The 15,579-nt window shown below is 38.7% G+C and overlaps 2 protein-coding genes across 2 annotated transcripts in view; one reads left to right on the forward strand and one right to left on the reverse strand.

Annotated features, from left to right (window-relative positions):
• The window catches only part of LOC124606647 (rho-related BTB domain-containing protein 1), a 385,021-nt gene extending 373,959 nt beyond the window's left edge, over nucleotides 1–11,062 (forward strand). Inside the window, exon 14 of the mRNA XM_047138648.1 lies at nucleotides 8,624–11,062. Within this exon, the coding sequence (XP_046994604.1) occupies nucleotides 8,624–8,804 (181 nt within the window). The 3' untranslated portion in view covers nucleotides 8,805–11,062. The remainder of the gene's footprint in view (nucleotides 1–8,623) is intronic.
• A 1,431-nt stretch (nucleotides 11,063–12,493) lies between these two features.
• LOC124606648 (H/ACA ribonucleoprotein complex subunit 2-like protein) overlaps nucleotides 12,494–15,579 on the reverse strand; it is a 33,259-nt gene continuing 30,173 nt past the window's right edge. Inside the window, exon 3 of the mRNA XM_047138649.1 lies at nucleotides 12,494–13,009. Within this exon, the coding sequence (XP_046994605.1) occupies nucleotides 12,778–13,009 (232 nt within the window). The 3' untranslated portion in view covers nucleotides 12,494–12,777. The remainder of the gene's footprint in view (nucleotides 13,010–15,579) is intronic.

Consider the following 15,579-nt stretch of genomic DNA (forward strand, 5'->3'; position numbering starts at 1 on the left):
CATATTGGATTCTGTCATCAAAAAAACTGTAGAGGTCAGAATGTGCAACAATTTTAATCAGGACACTGGCTATACCCTACATGGTGCATGTAAATGAGTGATTGATGCTGAAAGGCATCAGAGAAATGAGCCAAGTTATCCAACATCCAATGAAGTCAGCATCACTATCAATGCTACTCCATACATAGATAACTTCTGACAATGAAGACAGAGGTAGCTGTCTAAAGCTTGAGATTACAAACAAATCTGATGAGGCAAGAACTCTGTGATGCATTTATCCAGTCCTTGTCAGTTATTGCACAAGATTTCCATCATAATTTACGTACAGAGGTTTTTGACAGAGTAAGTCTTTAAGAAGTGATAGGACTCGTTCCTCGAGGTCAAGCCACAGCAAAACAGGTACTGAACACAAGGGGAAAAAAGTAACATTTCTTCCAGTTGAACATACTACAGTGATTTTTGTGGAGCAGTGGAAGAAGTTTTTATGGAGTGATGAATCATGGTACATGTTGTAGAACTTAGATGGGCATCTGTAGTCCTGGAAGATCTCAGGTGAATGGTATCTATGAGTGAAGAGTGGTGACAGTGAAAAGTGGTGAAGGTGATGTGATAGTAAAATGAATGAAGATAAAACACTTCACACAAGGGTATGCTTTCGTACAGTTTGCAATTGGACCTATCTTGAATCAACGCTTTATAAAAGATGATTATAACATGCAAATAAATTTAAGATAATTATTATATGCACTTAAGGTGATAAGATGGATAGTTTTTATGATGCACTCAGTGATGTAGTTGTTAGAGTAAAGGACAAGGACAGTGTTCTGCTCATGGGTGATTTTAATGCCAGGATTGGAAATCGAACAGAAGGGTATGAAAAGGTTATAGGTAAATTTGGAGAGGATATGGAGGCCAACAGGAACGGGAAACAACTCTTGGATTTCTGTGCCAGTATGGGCTTAGTAATCACAAACTCCTTTTTTAAACATAAGAACATTCACCGGTATACTTGGGAAGGCAGGGGAAGCAGATCTGTCATTGACTATATAATAACAGATCAGGAGGGACACACGTGTATTCAGGGGATTCTTTGATGACACTGATCATTATTTAATCTGCAGTGAAATTGGGATTGTGAGGCCAAAAGTGTAGGAGGTCAGGTCCATATGTAGGAGGATAAGAGTGGAGAAACTTCAGGATAAGGAAATCAGGCACAAGTACATAACAGTGATCTCAAAAAGGTACCAGTTAGTTGAATGTATCAATTACAGTCATTGGAAAAGGAATGGACAAGGTACAGGGACACAGTACTAGAAGTGACTAAAGGATGTCTTGGAACAGTAGTGTGTAAAGGTAGGATGAAGCTAACAGCTTGGTGGAATGATACAGTCAAGGCAGCCTGTAAAAGGAAAAAGAAGGCGTATCAAAAATGGCTACATACTAGAACTCAGGTAGACAGAGAAAGTTATGTTGAAGAAAGAAACAAAGCCAAACAGATAATTGCAGCATCCAAGAAGAAATTTGGGAAGACTTTGGAAACAGGTTGGAGACTTTGGGTCAAGCTGCTGGAAAACCATTCTGGGGTGTAATTATCAGTCTTCGAAAGGGAGGTAAGAAGGAAATGACAAGTATTTTGGACAGGTCAGGAAAACTGCTGGTGAATCCTGTGGGCAGATGGAGGGAATATTTTGAAGAGTTACTCAATGTAGGTGAAAATACGATCAGTAATGTTTCAGATTTTGAGGTACAATGGGATAGGAATGATGATGGAAACAGGATCACATTTGAGGAAGTGGAGAAAATAGTCAATAGATTGCAGTGCAATAAAGCAGCTGGGGTGGATGAAATTACGTCGGAACTCATCAAATACAGTGGAATGTCAGGTCTTAAATGGCTACGCAGGATAATTGAAATGGCCTGGGAGTCGGGACAGGTTCCATCAGACTGGACGAAAGCAGTAATCACACCAATCTTTAAACATGGAAACAGAAAAGATTGTAACAACTACAGAGGTATCTCTTTAATCAGCGTTGTGGGTAAAATCTTCTCAGGTATTGTTGAAAGGAAAGTGCGAGCATTAGTTGAGGACCAATTAGATGAAAATCAGTGTGCGTTTAGGCCTCTTAGAGGTTGTCAGGATCAGATCTTTAGCTTACGGCAAATAATGGAGAAGTGTTATGAGTGGAACAGGGAATTGTATCTATGCTTTATAGATCTAGATCTAGAAAAGGCATATGACCGGGTTCCTAGGAGGAAGTTATTGTCTGTTCTATGAGATTATGGAATTAGAGGCAAACTTTTGCAACCAATTAAAGGTCTTTACATGGATAGTCAGGCAGCAGTTAAAGAGTTGACGGTAAATTGAGTTCATGGTTCAGAGTAGTTTCAGGGGTAAGACAAAACCTGTCTCCACTGTTGTTCATATTATTTATGGATCATATGTTGAAAATAATAGACTGGCTGGGTGAGATTAAGACATGTGAACACAAAATAAGCAGTCTTGCATATGCGGATGACTTAGTTGTGATGGCAGATTCGATTGAAAGTTTGCAAAGTAATATTTCAGAGCTAGATCAGAAATGTAAGGACTATGGTATGAAGATTAGCATCTCCAAAACGAAAGTAATGTCAGTGGGAAAGAGATATAAACGGATTGAGTGCCAAATAGGAGGAACAAAGTTAGATCAGGTGGACAGTTTCAAGTACTTAGGATGCATATTCTCACAGGACGGCAACATAGTGAAAGAACTGGAAGCGAGGTGTAGCAAAGCTAATGCAGTGAGCACTCAGCTACGATTCTACCCTCTTCTGCAAGAAGGAAGTCAGCACCAAGACTAAGTTATCTGTGCACCGTTCAATCTTTCGACCAACTTTGTTGTATGGGAGCGAAAGCTGGGTGGATTCAGGTTACCTTATCAACAAGGTTGAGGTTACGGATATGAAAGTAGCTAGGATGATCGCAGGTACTAGTAGATGGGAACAATGGCAGGAGGGTATCCACAATGAGGAAATCAAAGAAAAACTGGGAATGAACTCTATAGATGTAGCAGTCAGGGCGAACAGGCTTAGATGGTGGGGTCATGTTACATGCATGGGAGAAGCAAGGTTACCCAAGAGACTCATGGGTTCAGCAGTAGAGGGTAGGAGGAGTCGGGGCAGACCAAGGAGAAGGTACCTGGATTCGGTTAAGAATGATTTTGAAGTAATAGGCTAAACATCAGAAGAGGCACCAATGTTAGCACTGAATAGGGGATCATGGAGGAATTTTATAAGGGGGACTATGCTCCAAACTGAATGCTGAAAGGCATAATCAGTCTTAAATGATGATGATGACTTAAGGTGATTTTCAGCTAACATAAACACATACTTTTAGTCATAAAGTACATAAAACTATGTGTGTTGAACTTCTTGGATCCTGGTGGCTGCCAGACTAAACTGGAACCAGTGCATTACTCAGCTTCCGCAGCTGTGCATATGAGTAAATGAATTAAAATGAGATATATTTGTCATGTTGGAGACATAGTAATTGTGTCATGACAGAGTCAAATCATGCAGGCCCAGGACATTTCACAGCATATCAAGTCAAGGATCTACTTTGATTTGAGTAAATCTGTCACCATTGGCATCAGCTACAAGATGAGACAGATCATATATAGTTGGTGTACTCCAATAGGATACAGTGCAGAAAATCTGCAGAGTAAACAAAATGAATGACACTACAACTAGTAAGTTGTCCAATGTGTGAAAGCGTAACTCTCAAAATTCCGAGAAAGTACATTTCAAGTCTAGTTGAGAAACATTAACTTCTCTCATGTACATAAACAATTGTACTACATACATACATACATAGTGATCATCCCATCTAGCGCTATCTCCTGACCCTGAGACATAAAAACCATTGTACACAATAACTTCTCTACTGATGGCATGCTACTGAAAATGATACAAGATTCTACTAGTAAATTATATGTACCAATCTGTCCATCAACAGCACATTGCTGGGGATCTCTATGTGAAAGCAAAACTGTAGATTACCTCATCACATCTGAGTTGAATCACTGACTTTATGAATGTTAGTAGCTCCTAAGACCACCTCAGTGTTAATTGAACACACGTACAATAATCTAAAATGAGATATTCCTGAGTGGATGCTGCTTCAACTAGATTCAATAAGTTATGTGTAGTTATTAAGTGTACAAGACCCTAATGGCTCCTTGACACTGCAATCCTTCAATGAGAACGTACCACCAACATAGCGTAGAGATATCTGTAATCTTATCAGGGAATCTCTAATTGTGTTTCATCTCACAAGTTGATATCCAAGTATCGTAAGCATCCTCTTACTGGGTGTAGTCCTTTTTACTCACTTGTTGAATACAATAAAAGTTAATACTGGCTAGACTTTAATTACTATGACAAAGACAGTTTGGATACAAATTAGTGCTGTTCTTGTGTGATCTCTAATAAATTATCCACAGTCATAGGATTAAGGGAAGATAGCAATAAAATCCAAAATGAAGCTGCACAATTTCTTTCCACATTTAGTAAGAGTGAGAGTGTCCCAGAGATATTGGCCAGACTCTAATGAACGACACTACAAATAATAAGTTGTCCGCTGCGTGAAGGCGTAACTCTTAAACTTCTGAGAAAGTACATTTCAAGTCTAGTTGAGAAACTCCCATGTACATAAGCAATAGAAAAAAAGATAAGACAATAGTTGTTGTTGTTGTGGTGGTAGTCTTCAGTCCTGAGACTGGTTTGATGCAGCTCTCCATGATACCCTATCCTGTGCAAGTTTCTTCATCTCCCAGTACCTACTGCAACCTACATCCTTCTGAATCTGCTTAGTGTATTCATCTCTTGGTCTCCCTCTACGATTTTTACCCTCCACGCTGCCCTCCAATGCTAAATTTTTGATCCCTTGATGCCTCAGAACATGTACTACCAATCGGTCCCTTCTTCTCGTCAAGTTGTGCCACAAACTCCTCTTCTCCCCAATTCTATTCAATACCTCCTCATTAGTTATGTGATCTACCCATCTGATCTTCAGCATTCTTCTGTAGCACCACATTTCGAAAGCTTCGATTCTCTTGCCGTCCAAACTATTTACCGTCCATGTTTCACTTCCATACATGGCTACACTCCATACAAATACTTTCAGAAACGACTTCCTGACACTTAAATCTATACTCGATGTTAACAAATTTCTCTTCTTCAGAAACGCTTTCCTTGCCATTGCCAGTCTACATTTTATATCCTCTCTACTTCGAACATCATCATCAGTTATTTTGCTCCCCAAATAGCAAAACTCCTTTACTACTTTAAGTGTCTCATTTCCTAATCTAATTCCCTCAGCATCACCCGACTTAATTCGACTACATTCCATTATCCTCGTTTTGCTTTTGTTGATGTTCATCTTATATCATCCTTTCAAGACAATGTCCATTCCGCTCAACTGCTCTTCCACGTCTTTTGCTGTCTCTGACAGAATTACAATGTCATCGGCGAACCTCAAAGTTTTTATTTCTTCTCCATGGATTTTAATACCTACTCTGAATTTTTCTTTTGTTTCCTTTACTGCTTGCTCAATATACAGATTGAATAACATTGGGGAGAGGCTACAACCCTGCCACGCTCCCTTCCGAACCACTGCTTCCCTTTCATGTCCCTCGACTCTTTATAACTGCCACCTGGTTTCTGTAAAAATTGTAAATAGCCTTTCGCTCCCTGTATTTTACCCCTGCCACCTTTAGAATTTGGAAGAGAGTATTCCAGTCAACATTGTCAAAAGCTTTCTCTAAGTCTACAAATGCTAGAAACGTAGGTTTGCCTTTCCTTAATCTTTCTTCTAAGATAAGTCATAAGGTCAGTATTGCCTCACGTGTTCCAACATTTCTACGGAACCCAAACTGATCTTCCCCGAGGTCCACTTCTACCAGTTTTTCCATTCGTCTGTACAGAATTCGCGTTAGTATTTTGCAGCTGTGACTTATTAAACTGATAGCTCGGTAATTTTCACATCTGTCAACACCTGCTTTCTTTGGGATTGGAATTATTATATTCTTCTTTAAGTCTGAGGGTACTTCGCCTGTCTCATACATCTTCCTCACCAGATGGTACAGTTTTGTCAGGACTGGCTCTCCCAAGGCCATCAGTAGTTCTAATGGAATGTTGTCTACTCCCGGGGCCTTGTTTTGGCTCAGGTCTTTCAATGCTCTGTCAAACTCTTCACGCAGTATCGCATCTCCCATTTCATCTTCATCCACATTCTCTTCCATTTCTATAATATTGTCCTCAAGTACATCGCCCTTGTATAGACCCTCTATATACTCCTTCCATCTTTATGCTTTCCCTTCTTTGGTTAGAACTGGGTTTCCATCTGAGCTCTTGATATTCATACAAGTGGTTCTCTTTTCTCCAAAGGTCTCTTTAATTTTCCTGTAGGCAGTATCTATCTTACCCCTAGTGAGATAAGCCTCTACATCCTTACATTTGTCCTCTAGCCATCCCTGCTTAGCCATTTTGCACTTCCTGTCGATCTCATTTTTGAGACGTTTGTATTCCTTTTTGCCTGCTTCATTTAGTACATTTTTGTATTTTCTCCTTTCATCAATTAAATTCAATATTTCTTCTGTTACCCAAGGATTTCTACTAGCCCTCGTCTTTTTACCTATTTGATCCTCTGCTGCCTTCACTACTTCATCCCTCAGAGCTACCCATTCTTCTTCTACTGTACTTCTTTCCCCCACTGCTGTCAATTGTTCCCTTATGCTCTCCCTGAAACTCTGTACAACCTCTGGTTTAGTCAGATTATTCATGTCCCATCTCCTTAAATTCCCACCTTTTTGCAGTTTCTTCAATTTTAATCTGCAGTTGATAACCAATAGATTGTGGTCAGAGTCCACATGTGCCCCTGGAAATGTCCTACATTTTAAAACCTGGTTCCTAAATCTCTGTCTTACCATTATATAATCTATCTGATACTTTTTAGTATCTCCAGGATTCTTCCATGTATACAACCTTCTTTTATGATTCTTGAACCAAGTGTTAGCTATGATTAAGTTATGCTCTGTGCAAAATTTTACCAGATGACTTCCTCTTTCATTTCTTAGCCCCAATCCATATTCACCTACTATGTTTCCTTCCCTCCCTTTTCCTACTGTCGAGTTCCAGTCACCCATGACTATTAAATTTTCGTCTCCCTTCACTACCTGAATAATTTCTTTTATCTCATCATACATTTCTTCAATTTCTTCATCATCTGCAGAGCTAGTTGGCATATAAACTTGTACTACTGTAGTAGGCGTGGGCTTCGTGTCTATCTTGGCCACAATAATGCGTTCACTATGTTGTTTGTAGTAGGTTACCCGCACGCCTATTTTTTTATTCATTATTATACCTACTCCTGCATTACCTCTATTTGATTTTGTATTTATAACCCTGTATTCACCTGACCAACAGTCTTGTTCCTCCTGCCACCGAACTTAACTAATTCCCACTATATCTAACTTTAACCTATCCATTTCCCTTTTTAAATTTTCTAACCTACCTGCTCGATTAAGGGATCTGACATTCCACGATCCGATCCGTAGAACGCCAGTTTTCTTTCTCCTGATAACGACATCCTCTTGAGTAGTCCCCGCCCGGAGATCCGAATGGGGGACTATTTTACCTCCGGAATATTTTACCCAAGAGGACGCCATCATCATTGAACCATACAGTAAAGCTGCATGCCCTTGGGAAAAATTACGGCTGTAGTTTCCCCTTGCTTTCAGCCGTTCGCAGTACCAGCACAGCCAGGCCGTTTTGGTTATTGTTACAAGGCCAGATCAGTCAATCATCCAGACTGTTGCCCCTGCAACTACTGAAAAGGCTGTTGCCCCTCTTCAGGAACCACACGTTTGTCTGGCCTCTCAACAGATACCCCTCCGTTGTGGTTGCACCTACGGTACGGCCATCTGTATTGCTGAGGCACACAAGCCTTCCCACCAATGGCAAGGTCCATGGTTCATGGGGGGCACAATTGTAACAGGCAGAAATGGAAAAGGAGTAGCAGAAAAGAACATAACAAGAGATGATACAAAACACTCAAAAGATAACAAGGGGAAAAAACAACAGGTAAATGTCAAAGAATAGCAGAAAACAATAGGAGAGGAAGTAGTAACTGCCCTGCTTTCCAGGTCAAATGGAGCCATGTACCATGTAGAACAAGTTCCCACCTATGTGAGACCTGTGGGCTGTTCTTTGTGCCACTTACAAAACTAATCAGAATTTCAAATCGTATTTTTTTCATTCAGCCTGATCACTCTTTGACTTTTGAGTCTTTTCCTTCCTTAACAGTTTCATTTCCTTCAAACCTTTCCTTTCTTTTGTCATTGGAAGGCAGCATAATTATCTTGTGGCAAATTGATGTTACATTATACACGATACTGTCATATCAACTGCATGTATGCAATCACAAGATAACACAGCAGGCTTTATCAAAAACTATTCATATTTTAGTTTGTACACCTTAAACATTAGTATGTGTGCAGTAATTTTGCACAGGGGTTTTGGTAGTGTTGTGTTTGACATTAGTGCCTTGTGGCTAAATTTTAATTACTTGTATTGAAATTATGTGCAGGTACTTGAAAGATTATGATTACTACCAGAAGTGTGTGGCTGAGCGTGAGAGGGAGGAAAAACCATCTCTGAAGAGGAGCCGACATAATTCAGGTGGCTGCTTGTGCTTCACTGGGGGGAAAGCTCGTCGCGACACATCTAGGAGTGGCGCTGCATCCGATATTAGGCATGCAACTGTATGACAGTGCTGCTCCGGGTGTGGGGGTCGCCCCCTGGCCCTTGCTCTCGGATTTTCAGCCTTTGTGTGTGCAGTGGTCACAACATTCACATTACTTGTGCAGTTTTGGTAGATTCTTTGCATCAGTGGACTAAATTGTTGTTACTGAATATCAGTGGCATAAACATTTGTGTGGTAATCTTTCTTTTTCAACAGTGAGTACATTTTGTGGAGACCAAGAAATTAGCAAATCATTCTATACTTACTGTAACAGAAACCGAAGATTCACATTTTACTGAAAGTGTGAATAAAAGGACTGCAAGTGCTTTGTAATGCATTAGTGCATACATCACACACAGTGGTCTTGCACTTTAATATGACTGATGGAAAGTGACAACCAAAGAGAAAAATATAAATTCTGGAAATATTGTGACATCCTGTGAGTGAGTGAATTTGTGTGTGTGTGTGTGTGTGTGTGAGAGAGAGAGAGAGAGAGAGAGAGAGAGAGAGAGAGAGAGAACGAACTTAAGTAAGCATATGTGTGATTCAGGTACAGAGCAGTGCATTTAGTATTTAGATGCATTTTGTGACAACTTTTATAATAAAAATCAATGAAAGAATGATAAAAGTGTTCTTTACAGGGAACTTCATAGTAGCTACAATAGCAGTCAAAATAGTAATTACTTCTGTCATTACAAATTACTTTTTATTTCTGCTGGAGTGTGAAAATGTTTTATGTGCATTGTTCACTTTAGTCTGCTTTGATCAGTGCAGATTACTCGTAATTCCTAACCTACAAGAGTGTTAAAATTGTTAATCATAAAAAAATCTCTCTTCTATCATTACCTTAATGCCTGGTACTATTCTCAGCATTACTTACCTGAAAATTTAGGCCTATTCTGTACTGTTCAGTATAATCTGATGAATCACGCAGGGTATGGTCTTGATGTGGTTGTTACAAGTCAATTTTAAGTGCATAGTAATTCCAAATATTTCATTTCGCATTAATCAACATCGTAACAATGACTTTAAATCAAGGAACTTTATTTCTCCTTTTTTCGTCAGTCCTGCATTTTTGTCATGGCCAGAACATAAAAAAATGAAAAGGTTTGTTATGTTTCATTGTCATTATTATACTCCTATGTGCATGGCACAGCATAGATTTGATACATTTCACAGTGTCTTTTTTTGCAACAAAAATTCATTTCACTTGTAAATAACAGTTTAGCAACTTTATGATAACTTCACATTTTATTCTTTTAAATCAAAAATCAAACCCATTAGTGTCACTCATTAACAAATGTTTCTGAATATGTAAACAGGGAAAAAGTAGCTCTGCTGCACCAATCCGGGAAAGGTCTGGCTGATTTGAAAATGTTTCACTTACGGCAATTGTATTGCATCGAAATGGTACACCAACTTGTCTATTTTGTGTTACAATGGATACAGTGAACTGTGTGTGTCACCAATATCATCAGTATTCTGAGCAGACAGAAGAAATGTAGGGTTGAAATAATGTTTCCATGTTGCTTTTGTATAGTTTTTCTTAATCTCACTTCACATGCTATAGCACACCTGCCTTGCTCTGCGTCTCAGGCAGTCTTTCTGTATTATGGACACTAGTTAATAAACATTTGATTACCAATACTGTGTAAGTCATGAATGTTCATCACTTTCAAGCTGTGTTTTTATGGAAAGTTTGCACTGTGATAAAATCTGTAAAATATTTTTATGCTACAAAAAAATTGTTGTATCTTTGTTCTTATATACTGCTCAAGAGCTTAAAAGAATTGTGGAGTTATTTTGTAGTACTCTTCAAATTAACTCCCATTTTTCAGGAAAACTGGCAGTAATCCAGACTTAAGTTTAGTTCATAGTTGACAGAAAAGGAGATTTCAAAGCCCTAAGCTGCATAATTTTAGTTTTAAAGAATGAAAGCTCTCTTTTTCTTAGTCACGTATTCAAATCAACATGTTCTGTTTTCCAAATATTCCTTGCTATTGTACATAACTGAACAGTTTTTTATACTAATAATTGTTCGTAGAATGAATGGAAGCTGGAAGCTGTTCATGAGTAGCATAATGTGTATGTGATCACTGAATCTGGTGTATGCAGGACACGTGAATATCAAAATGTAAATGCTTACCTAGAGCAGATATGCCTACCACATGCAAACCCTGCCATGCCTAAACTTTTCTGCAGGCACAAATAATATAATGAAATGGATTAATGCACACTGTTGTAATTGAATATATTTCCCAGAATACACTAAATATTTTGGTATTATGTGTAGCCCCTGTTATATGAAACATTCACTTCTTGTCCTTTTCTATTTCCACCAGTCAAGTACACACACACAGACTAGTACTCAGTAATATGTGTTTGTAGGAATAGGCAATATATTGCTACTAGAGCTGGTAAGTAAAGTGAGAATATTTTACTAGGGGTGAAAACAAGCACTTTTGTACATATCGACATTTTACAGAAATGTCAATATCCATTACTGGCAGTATTCTCAAAGCAAACTAACAAAGGCTGAATGTTGTCACAATAAGTTATTAGCTATATGAACCTTTTTACAAAAGCTTAGGTTCTCTCACATCAGTGGTTACTGATTTGGCTGATGGCTACAAACCAATAAATTAGGCACTTACTATAAAAGATGTTAATGAATATTTTCCCTTTTCTCTTTGGTTTGATTACAAAAAAGAATGGAAATGAAAGAAAAAGGAGAAAAAAGACCCATTAAAAAAATACTGCAACACCACATATTTAATTACGTATTCAGATCTGTTACTGATCTCCCATAGCTTTTGTACTTAGGAAACTGCACCACTTATTTTTTACGTTTACTGATGTGACTTAAAAAAATTAAAAGAATGGCCACTTTGTATAAAATATGTTTTCAATTTAAAGTCAGCTAACATACTTGGCATTCCTCCACAAGTGGAGTAGGTAGGCTTTATGCAGCAAATAATCCTCCATGAAGGTTACTGCAATTATTCAGAATAGTTCCTGCACAAAATTCAAATAGTTACATCTACATATGCATTGTCTGTTTACAACATCATGGCACATAGTTGTTCTGTAATAATCTTTGGCAGTTAAACAGCTGCTTTTAAAGCCTAATAATTGGCCTTTTTTTCTGAATTTGATGGACCAAATTATTTGCAGCAAAAGGAAAAGTGCAGTGGTTAATACTAGAAACAGATTTAAAATAAATACTTTGAAATAATCTTTGTTTGCTGGAAATAAGTTGCTTCCAGAAGGTAACATCTGGACTGAATTTTGATCTCATTACAAGCGCCAAAGCAGTGTGCCATCCATTTGCTCACATTCCATATATAATGTTGGTCAATAACTGAAGTATTACCTTCATTTTGAAACACTTAATGAAATTTAACATACTGAGATACACTAGCTGTTTTGTGATATGAAAATAGCTGTTAAGCTGCACTGAGAGAATTAAAAAATCTGTACAAAAGCTGTAAAGAAATGTATATTTTGCATAAACCTTTTAACCAACTTAGCTAAATTAGAAAACTTTCAAATGGAAAATTAATTTCTGTTTTAATTTCATGAGTATTGTAACAATGTTTGGTAACCATTACTGTTATGTTATGCAGGGTATCTCAATATCAACAAAATAAAGTCAAATGGCAATGCCTAATTTTTCTTCACCACACTGTAATGTTTTGAATCTTATATCCTCCGTTAAAATTAATGGTTTATTTGATCATTGACTTACGCATTAATGATACATCAAAGTCAGTTTTTATTAATAATGCACTCACATTCATGAACAAAGATCTCTCACTTTACCAAAGCAATGTCACAGTCAAGTTGTGTGCAATAGTTCATATTAAAATCAATATATATATTTTTTGAAAAATGCATAGTCATTTACAGTAACTGTTCCCAGTTCCCCCATATTTGTTCTCTCTAATGAGATCGGAGATTTTATTCAATAATTATTCACCAACAAAATGCAAAAGCATTTAAATTGGGTAAGTCAATGTCTTTAGTTCTTTTGCTAATTCATCAAAAGTATCTTTATATTCTTGATGTTCACGCACCATCATGACAATACAGCTCCTTTTCACACCCATAGCTTGTCCAAGATCTTGACGTGATGGTGTATACACATATGGTATATTTCTATCCTCACAGACAACTGGAAGGTGGCACATTATGTCAATTGGTGTCACATCCCCTGCCAACACCACAATTCTGCAACATATTCAAGGATACAGTAGTATAAAATAAATATAACAAATCTTGAAACTACCAAAGAAATGGGAGGGAGGGGAAGGGGAGGGGGGGATAAAAATTGCCGTATCTTAGAACTATTTTCTCTGATATTTCAAAATGGGAAAAAATTATAATAGAATAGTAATTTACAAACAAAAAATGCAGCAACCTATATTACAGAAAAACTGACATAGTTCACATGTAGATTAATCTCAATATATAAGCACTGATAGCTCAAAGGCAAAAACACATTCCACATATGTATGCTTTGTGAAATTATATTTTTATATTCAACAGTGTGAAACCACAAGCAAATTATTGTTTCAACAAGTGAGTGAGTTACAAATATGGTCTGGTGCCAAGTGAATCAACAGTTCATTAAGAGATAAGGAACACTGAGCTCTATTTACCTACTGATGCTTGTATGTAAACTGCCAAGCATCTGAACAACAAGCACTTTTGAACACAATGGAAAGCAATATACTATGCCAAAATTCTGCCCTAAGAACTGAGCCACCTACACAAAATACTCGGAATACATCATTACAACCATCTACTGACTTTCCAAACTTGTAGATAACTTGCAAGAAGGGTGCTTTGTATTTACTTTAACAGGATTTTGAGGAGACAATATTAAAATCAGTTTCCAGCTGTCTGTAAACATCCTATAAGAAAGAACATGACAGGTAATTGCAACTTTGTATTTTTGTGCTATGGTGGAACTTGCTTTATTCAACTGCCACCGAATCTGATGTCACAAGAACAAACAGGTTTTCAAAGAAGTACATGGAATTAACACGGTGGGTGGCACCTTCAATTAAGATGGTGGAGCGAAGCTTAATGGAATATAGCAATCAGCTTTTGCAATAGACTGAATTTTTCACTCCGCAGTGGAGTGAGTGCTGATTTGAAACTTCCTGGCAGATTAAAACTGTGTGCCAGACCAGGACTTGAACCTTGCATCTTTGCTAATGTGGGACAATGTTTTAATGTCTGAACTATCAAAGAACAACTAACAACTTGCCTTCACAACTTTACTTCCACCAGAGCCTCATCTCCTATCTTCCAAAACATCTCAAAGGTCCTAGGTTCAAATCCTGGTACGCCACAAACTTCTAATCTCATTTTGCAATGTTCAATGACCTCGGTACAAAGCAACGGTGTAACTCACAGGCAGGGATATAAGAGTGTTTAAAATATGTGCAACACAGGTCTAAATTACTTTTTTAAATTGCTGAGCAGGCCTACTAAAACAAGGAGATAAAAATCACTACAGACAGATGGAATCCAAAGAAAACCATTAAATTTACACATTTACACTACTGGCCATTAAAATTGTTACACCACGAAGATGACGTGCTACAGACGCGAAATTTAACCGACAGGAAGAAGATGCTCTGATATGCAAATGATTAGCTTTTCAGAGCATTCACACAAGGTTGGCGCCGGTGGCAACACCTACAACGTGCTGACATGAGGAAAGTTTCCAGCCAATTTCTCATACACAAACAGCAGTTGACCGCTGTTGCCTGGTGAAACGTTGTCGTGATGCCTTGTGTAAGGAGGAGAAATGCGTACCACCACGTTTCCAACTTTGATAAAGGTCGGATTGTAGCCTATTGAGATTGCGGTTTCTCATATCGCGACATTGCTGTTCGCATTGGTCAAGATCCAATGACTGTTAGCAGAATATGGATCCGGTGGTTTCGGGAGGGTAATACGGAACGCCGTGCTGGATACCAACAGCCTCGTCTCACTAGCAGTTGAGATGACAGCCATCTTATCCGCATGGCTGTAGCGGACGTGCAGTAACGTCTTGATCCCTGAGCCAACAGATGGGGACGTTTGCAAGACAACAACCATCTGCACGAACAGTTCGACGATGTTTGCAGCAGCATAGACTATCAGCTCGGAGACCACGGCTGCGGTTACCCCTGACGCTGCATCACAGACAGGAGCGCCTGCGATGGTGTACTCAACGACGAACCTGGGTGCACAAATGGCGAAACGTCATTTTTTCGGATGAATCCAGGTTCTGTTTACAGCATCATGATGGTCGCATCCGTTTTGGGCTACATCGTGGTGAACGCACACTGGAAGCGTGTATTCGTCATCGCCATACTGGCATATCACCCGCTGTGATGGTATGGGGTGCCACTGGTTACACGGGATGCCATTGGTTACACGTCTTGGTCACCTCTTGTTCGCATTGACGGCACTTTGAACAGTGGACGTTACATTTCAGATGTGTTACGACTCGTGGTTCTATCCTTCAATAAACCCTACATTTCAGCAGGATAATACACAACCGCATGTTGCAGGTCCTGTATGGGCCTTTCTGGATACAGAAAATGTTTGACTGCTGCCCTGGCCAGCACATTCTCCAGATCTCTCACTAATTGAAAACGTCTGGTCAATGGTGGCCGAGCAACTGGCTCGTCACAATACGCCAGTCACTACTCTCGATGAACTGTGGTATCTTGTTGAAGCTGCATGGGCAGCTGTACCTGTACTCGCCATCCAAGCTGTTTGACTCAATGCCCAGGCGT

This window comes from Schistocerca americana, chromosome 3 (assembly GCF_021461395.2).
Source record: "Schistocerca americana isolate TAMUIC-IGC-003095 chromosome 3, iqSchAmer2.1, whole genome shotgun sequence".
NCBI classification, from domain to species: domain Eukaryota; kingdom Metazoa; phylum Arthropoda; class Insecta; order Orthoptera; family Acrididae; genus Schistocerca; species Schistocerca americana.